Source organism: Crassostrea angulata, chromosome 4 (assembly GCF_025612915.1).
Source record: "Crassostrea angulata isolate pt1a10 chromosome 4, ASM2561291v2, whole genome shotgun sequence".
Lineage (NCBI taxonomy): Eukaryota > Metazoa > Mollusca > Bivalvia > Ostreida > Ostreidae > Magallana > Magallana angulata.
Genome location: NC_069114.1, coordinates 32799136 through 32807472, shown reverse-complemented (window position 1 = coordinate 32807472; position 8337 = coordinate 32799136). Strand labels below are relative to the sequence as shown.

General features: G+C 33.8%; 1 protein-coding gene across 1 annotated transcript; it reads right to left on the bottom strand.

The window, feature by feature from the left end:
- Nucleotides 1–2402: 2402 nt before the first annotated feature.
- On the bottom strand, nt 2403–5574 carry LOC128180595 (zwei Ig domain protein zig-5-like). Its single transcript, XM_052848719.1, has 8 exons — nt 5398–5574; nt 5191–5278; nt 4537–4692; nt 4186–4369; nt 3990–4076; nt 3729–3895; nt 3492–3614; nt 2403–3381 (listed from the first exon to the last, which is right to left on the bottom strand). Exons 2-8 carry the CDS (start codon nt 5266–5268, stop codon nt 3367–3369), a joined length of 810 nt encoding a protein of 269 aa, XP_052704679.1. The 5' UTR covers nt 5269–5278; nt 5398–5574; the 3' UTR covers nt 2403–3366.
- Between the last annotated feature and the right edge of the window lie 2763 nt (nt 5575–8337).

Genomic DNA, 8337 nt, shown 5'->3' with positions numbered 1-8337 from the left:
GGTTGTGTTTGAAAAGTAAAATATATAAAAGCTCCAGCGGAATTCGAACTCATAACTTACAGATTACTAATTACAAGTAACGCTTTAACCCTTGCGCTACGCTGTAAGCTTAAGGTAACAATTTTGCAAAATAAAAAAAATCATGCAATTATACTATACAATTATTGCTGGGTTTTTTTCCAATCAAACCAAATCAAATACGATGATAAAGCTACCCGAGAAGTACAATATTCACCGAGCCGTAGGCGAGGTGAATATCATACTTCGAGGGTAGCTAATTCATCGTATTGATTGAAGAAAAAAAACCCAGCAATAATTATTTTATTATGTGATTCAGCGAGGTATTGATACAGACATAAATTAAATTGAGTATTATCAAGCAATGATTTTAGTTTGAAGCCATAGCCGAACAAATAGAAAAACGCGATATTTCATTGGACGTTCTATTTTTAGTCCAATGTAGAGAAAATCAAATGTTATATTGACCTCCTAGGTCACGTGCAAGTGAATATAACGTTCTGTTTACGAGATAGTTAGATATGAGCCAACCAGAGAGCTAGGAATTATTATTTTATATATTAATTGATTTTATTTTTTATTTTGATAGGTAGTACTTCAAAAATGGATATGTTCCATACAACCTTAAATCTTTATGTTTACGGTTTTGAGGGAGAAGTTGCTGTTGTAAAAAAAATCAACGTAACCATATCTTTCGATGAAAAATATTCGAACCACAGATTTAAAAACTAAAAATCAAAATTGTTATACCCGTTGACTTTTTTCACCTTTAGAGGTAAAGAGTGTATGACTTTTGATCTTAATATGAAAGAAAGTCCTTCATAATAACGACTGGTCCCTTTTTTTCGGAGCGTTATATCTATATAGAAAAAACCCCCACATCTGTACCTCACGACTGTATTAATTATCAAATAATATTGATATTGGTATATTGTGTGGCGCATTATTAATACTTCAAACGAATGTTTATGCACTTTAGATAAAGAAAAGTCTCGTTTTGCCGAAAATGATATTTTAACCTCCCCTCTACAACTCGAATCGGTAGCCGTTCTTTTCCGAATTTTCAGTCGAATAATTTCAATTTTTTCGGCTGTTTTTTTTTATAATGACAGAAATCACCAATAAAATACATTGGAGAAGTCAATATTGCCTCATTTCATTTATAATGTTTACTTACTGGGTAGCCATAAACTTTAAATGTACTTACGTTTTCCAGAAAATTGAATAAAAACTAATTACAGCTTATTCAAATATTATAACTGTACAGGTTTTTTATTCTTATATCGCGTCTCCTCTTTCCTCTCCTAGTCTTAACACACAATATACCGATTCTCAGTAATATGATATTAAAATAATTTATCTGTACACCAACAGTGAATAAGCAATTTCATATTTTCATAAATTGAAAATTCATTTTTACTGGATATTATTTTCTGGACGACAAGTAATGATGTTGACCTTTCACGATGTTTTCTTTTTATTGTTTTGTATCCCAAGTTGCACGATATATTTGGATGAACTAAGTCCTCTCCTTACAAGGCGGACATGAGATGCGTGAAGCTTATAAGAGAAGATATCAGTTATGAGCTAGGGATTGGCAGAGCAACTAGTTTAATCAATCGGATATTTGTGCGTAGATGATTTAACAGACACCGAGTTATATATAATGTATTGCTCATTGATAAATTGACTGACAATTCCAATATTTGGTTTCGCCCGGCTCCGTCGCTTTAGCTGCTTTTGGACACGTACGTGCCTGGATTTTGCTAACGGGCTTTTTCCTTATGTACCGCGGAGATTAGACGAATTTCGTGTTGGGTTAAAAGGCACGAGTATTGTCAGCATTTTATTTCTAGTAATCAATATGTACTCTTCTGAATTGGTAACAAGGAGATATGTATTAAAGCCAAATTTGTTGATTATTGTCAAGCAAGTTCTGCTGCTTTTCGCCGCAGTGGTGGGTGGATGATAATTCCAAGTCCATTGCGAAGATTAAATTTTGCGCCATTTGTGTCCGTTGGTTGCTATATTGTGCAAATTTTAGGGCAGTGATGAAAATAGAATATATAACAGCGACGACGACTGTGTTAGTGTGTAAATAAACCTTCATTACAGAAAGCTTCTTTTACCAATTATGCTAACGTTATGCGTTAAAGAGGAGAAAAATTATTCGTCTATAAGATTATATTGCTATTGAAAGTTCATGTAATGTTGCTAACCTTTTTAGTCCGCATAATTTATAACTGTACATATATGCGTTTCCAAAATTTTGCATGAATATTTTTTTCCCTTGAGATTCGTTTAGGTATAATGTATTCTATTGTATTTTTTCTCTCCATTTCTTCCCAAACTCTTAATTAAATCAATAAAATGTAACACATATGTTAAGTATCATGGTATCTTTATTAACCACAAACTTTTCATTTTTCAATTTGAGCACAAATTGCATTTCTGCAAAAATAAATAATCAATAAAATAAAACAAAAATATAATATCTTACATATAATGAAGTGAGACTGGCACATGATCGATGAGAGAATGATAATAAATAGATGAATTAAGAATCGCCATGACACACGCATACATTCTGGTGATTTCTTGATCAGAATGATTTCATCTTTGGTCCTTTATACAACATTTGTATAACAAACTGACATTTTTTTGTGTCAAATTCGGTATTGTAGTTTCAAATATTGAGATTTTCAAAATCACTCATAAACCCGCATTCGTCACTTAAATGCCTTCAGAACATATCAGCACCTGGCATTTGAAATCCTTTCATACCCAACTTCATGCAATGTGGACTTTATGAAATGATGAAAATAACAATATTACATAACAATAATAACAACAAGAAATTGCACAAAGTATTTCAAAAATAAACAAAGAAAAAAAATAATAAATAATAAATAAGTTTTTTTTGTTGTTCACAAATAGGGCATTCACTTGGCAGTTAAAACACGAGCCTTCGTGGGCTCGTCGACTTCCATTTTTCCCTTAGAAATGATATGGCATGCTCAAAAGGAAAGTCAAGTAAAACGTTGTACACAAAGACGTTCAAAAGCTTTCCTGCGTGTGATATGGATTCAAACGATGAGTACCGTCCTTATCACACAAAGGGCTCGTCTCGAAATGGTCCCTACCAGCCAAATACGTGTAGTCGTAAAGCAAATGGAACAAATCTTCCTTTTTTTGCATCATCGATGCAGGAGGGAAAAAAAATTCATATACCCTGTCAAAGTCTCAACTCCTATATGAAGCCACAACGAGTATTGGAATAGGGAGAAGAAAAAAAACGAGACAGAAATTCCGGTCTTTTTTTTTTGGTTCCTTGGGAAAATGCTGAGTCTAGTTTTGAGGATTCTGTAGTAAAAAAAAATAATGAAGAATATTAGTTATACGTTGTGAAGTTGCACACAAAATGGTAATTAGTGACTTTTGTCTTAATAAACCTTAAAGGTTGTAATACTTACGTTCATTGGGTAGATAAAGATGCCTTGGGTATCGGAACCCTCACCGTTGGATGCACTACACTTGAACTGGCCCATGTGTTTCCACTGAAGTCGTTTGATCAGAAGATCTCCATTTTCTAAAATCTACATAGAAGAAAGAAACCGTTGATTAAAATCTCTGAAGTTTGGCCCACGTAACAAACTAATTCATTGTAATATTGAGTTGGTTTCGCGCATCAATCGATCATAATTAAGTACCTCATAATCGCTGAATTCTGACGACGTTGGTAGGATTTTCTCTCTATTATTATCAAACCACTCGACCTGGGGAGATGGGGATCCCTCAGATCGGCAGAACAATTGAACAGCTTCGCCCATCAGCTCCAAACGCAGACTGGTCCAGAGGAAAATTCTGGCGGCGGTGTCTAAAGTGAGGTAGATCAAAATTTAAAATTTGTTAGAACATAACGTTTTTTGTCATGGGATTGAGGTATGAGAAAGGGTTATTTTGATACTCACTTCCTACTGATCTTTTCTCCAAACAGGTTCTGTGAGAAAACTCTGCTGCCGCTTCGGGTAAATCTAAAAAGTCAGCATTTGGACGTTCTAAAAGAAAAGACAAAATTTATAATTTATTTGTTTTATTTATCACATGTATGAAATTAATATAAAAAAAAAAAGAAATCACAATAATTTAAATCGATTTTAAACTTACTTAAGACGAGATTTGTGGACTGTGTGATTCTTTCAGTGGGCGTTTCCCCGATACAGGTGTACACACCCTCCGAGGCCTCGTCCACGCAGTCTAAATATAACTTGGATGCCGTAAAGGACTTTCCCGTCACAGCCGCAGTGTCCTCATATTGCGCCTGGTCATTTCTGTAGTCTCTGCTTTCACCCTGAAAATGATAAAAAGAATTTTTTTTTTAATTATGTATGTTTCAAAACTGACAATACACAGAGAAAATTAAAATAAAAAAATAATTTTTTTTAAAAATATAAAGTTGCTTTTTAAACTAAATTTCCACCCTGAATGTTGCGCCCAGATTAATTCTATATCTCTTACCTGTTGAATTCTGACCCCGTCTTTTAACCAATGAATAGTGGGTTCTCTTCCTCCGACCTTGCAGTGCAATACTACACTGTCGTGTCTGTTAGCTGTGGTAATATCTGGAAGCGTTCCTCTGAAAAATAAGTCCTTTTCCTCTGTTGGTGGTAGCCTCTGCAATTCACAAAAGAAAATCACCTGCGTTATTATCTTCCTGAAATGCGCACACCAAATTTTCAATGTGTCATCTAGGTGCGTGTACTATTTGGCAACGTGCCCAATAGGCCACTATACCAGAAGAAAAATCAGGTCACTGCCTGTACAAATAATAGCATTCGGAGAGAGAGAAAAAAATCGTTAAACACGCACGTGAGTTTTACAATTTTACACAGAGGAGCAATAATCGAATGCTTTGGTCTTTCAATAATACGCTTTCGGTTATTTGATTGCATCATGCTGAATTTTGAAGAGGGAGTGTCACCGATACTCGATTCCCGGAACAAAATTAAAATAAAATCCCAAAAATGTTTCAACGCAAAATGTTTTGGTATATATATATATATATATATATATATATATATATATATATATATATATATAATTATTATTATTTTTTTGTTTAAAGTTTAAAAATTGTTAAACATTTTTTATTTTATTACAATGGAAACTTACCAATACTCTAGCCCAAGAGAAAGAGATGGACAATTGAAAGGCGAGGAAAACTGTGATTTGTTTGAGTAGAAAACCCATTCCTTAGACACTGAAAAAAATTAAGAATCATTCAAAAAACAATCTTGAGAATAAAAATAAAATACTTGATCAAAATTAATTTCAGTTATGCTCATCAAATAAAAAAAAAAATACTATTTCAAAACTTACCAAATTAGAATTTCTTAAAAAAACAAAAAAGTTAGTTCCACAGAAAGTTTCAAAGCACTGAAATATAACTATATAATTCCTGTACGGGTTATATATTAAAGAATGAAGCAAAACTGCTCTTGAATACACGTGGTCACTGAATCTCTGTTTCGTGAGACAATTGTCGATATAGAGATAGGTCCAAGAATATATAACTAAGTGACGTCATCCCAGACTTTTGATTGGCCAGCAATTACGAGCCTGCTCTGTATATGGTAGGCTAGGGTGTGACTTCTAACACTTGGTGCCGCCCACCGATTCTTCGTTTCTTTTCTGATTTTCCCATGTCCGCACAATTCAGATAGCTTTGTGTTTTAGAATACAGTGTGGATTCGTAAAGATCTTAAAACATGGAATCCCTATTGTTAAACAGTTGGTGACGGTTCGTTTGTGGGGAGCTGGTTGTTATAGTGTAGCTTTGATCAACCTGTCGTAACGTTTATTTTTAGCAAATGAGGAGACTTAACCGAGTTTGAGGTCTCTAATGCTTGCATATCCAAAACAAATACCCCCCAAAAGTTTTTGACAAAAGAAAATTTTGAAATGAGATTAATTGACAAGTAATCCGCCAAACTATGTAGGATCTTAAGCCGAAATTTACTACTTTTCACACGAACAATTAAGTTCATTGAATTAATGAAGTCATGTTCTATTAAATGCGCTTTGATGATTAAATCGTTACAATAAAAGTGCAAATTATTGAGATTCTTCGTGATATATTTTTTTGGTCAGTGAGTGACCGGAAGCAGGGTCTTTCCGTCAGACTTTAATAAAAAGACAACTATTGCATAAGAACCATCAGCTACTACATAACGGGAATTCATTGGACGTGGTTCGAGTGAGTCATCATACAGACGCGCGCGACTTATACCTGGAGGGAATGTATAACATTTCATTCATGACTACACGACGTCACCGCTACGGTCTCCATTCATAAAAATCCTCTTCTATCAGAGCAAGAGGTGTTTAAAGACACGGCATTGTTCCACTTAAACTACTCATTGGGTCAATAGGTTGAGAACTTTTCTGCATTCAGTTCCGGACTTGACTTCACCTTGCCCGTAAAGATACGCAGATTCATTCCTCTTGTATAGTGCACGTTTCGCCGAACGTTTAAGCATGCAGCTGTTCAAAATAAAGGAAAACAAACCCTGCAGTTTATCACATAGTCCTGTTGAAATAATGCAGCAGGTAGACAATAATTTTTTTTATTAGAAATTTTATAATTAAGGTTTTTCGGTCATGACGACGAGAGATTAATCGCTTTTAGAAAATAAAGATTTTATATAAATACAGGCGTACACATACACGATATTTAAATGGCATTATTTAATATTCCGTCTCAAATTCCCATTAGACAGGCTGACGTCGGTAGACCAGGAAAACTTTCTGCGATATTTCAAAGAAACTCTAGATAGACTTATGACCTTTTAATATTTCATATCTTTTGAATCTAGGTCACTGTCGAGGAGCATTTTTGTTACGAGCAATCTGAGACGCATATCGAAGTCGAGATTGAACCAAAATGGTACTTTCAATTCTATTCAATTTTTTCTGAAACTGTATAATACACATTTCAGAAATTTGAACAGAATAAAAAGAAATGGTTTCAAAGATGAAAAATCTGTTAAGATAAGAAAGAGAGCTATTATTCAATTTCAAAACTCTTTTATAAGCGTTCATATAAGATCTAAAAACTTAAAGTACAAAGTCCAATGGCGTATATCATGAATTCAATGGTGGATATGTTGTAGACCTTTCCGCTGGCAACCGTATTCAAAAGTACACCACTGACGGTTATAAAGAATTGAAATAAAAAAGAAGCGTACAAGGACAAACCTGCATATAGTAGGTTAGTGGAACGAAATGAATATCGTCTTATTCACCTCGTGCTATATTTACATAAATGCACCACCTGTTTTATTTCCTTTCATGAACATTCAACCTTTGAAAGAAAAGTCAACAAAAAATGCAGACTCGTTTATTTTTATAAATATTAATTAGCAAATATCAGCGGTATGTAGACAAAAAAAATGTAAAACTGCATCTTTCTTTTGTCCAAGACAACAAAATCGGCCTTAGACGATGTATATAATCTGCTCATTACTAGAATAATTCATCGAACCATAATGTGAGGGCTCTATGTAATAACATAAAGTGACAATGCCCCGTTGTTTTCCCATGACAGCATGGACAATTACCTTGAAATTGATATTTGATTGAAAAAGAAGAGGACGTCGAGACAGAAGTGGGGTCAAGAATTTTCTTTCACGCAAATGGGTCTTTTTTTCTTCATTGCGACCAAATAGAGTTCGTCTGAGCAATACAAACGAGGTAATTTGCATCCAGCAGTTCACGGAAAATGTAAGCTCTTTAACCGCCAATATAAATGCATGCTGTATCCTATAAATTCTCATTTTTCTAAAATTAAAAAAAAAAAAATCCCCAATATATAGAAAAATTTGTTTTTAAAAATTGTTTTTTGGTGCACCATTGCCTTATTGTTTACTGAACGTGATATTTTATGTTTAAAAACAAAAAACAAAAAAATTTCCTCAAATTTGCTTTCTTTGTCGTCATCAAAGTGCATGATGTTTTACTAATTTTCCATGCCCAACAAAAATAATCGCAAATTTGACATAAATTTCTTCGGGGATAGCACGTATGGACAAAAAAAATGTAACTTTTTTATCCTGTCTTTTTTTAACTTGTGACGAATAGGTTACAGCCATTGACGTTTTCTTTAATCTCTCAACCTAAAATTATTTCTGATAATTATGAATACACCATAAACCCTCCAAATACCTAAACCACGAAAGGTTACAAATCCTTTTATCTGGGTTTTTTATGTTAGGGTTTGGTTATTATCGGTTCGCTCCTTATTTTTTTTTTTTTGGTCTC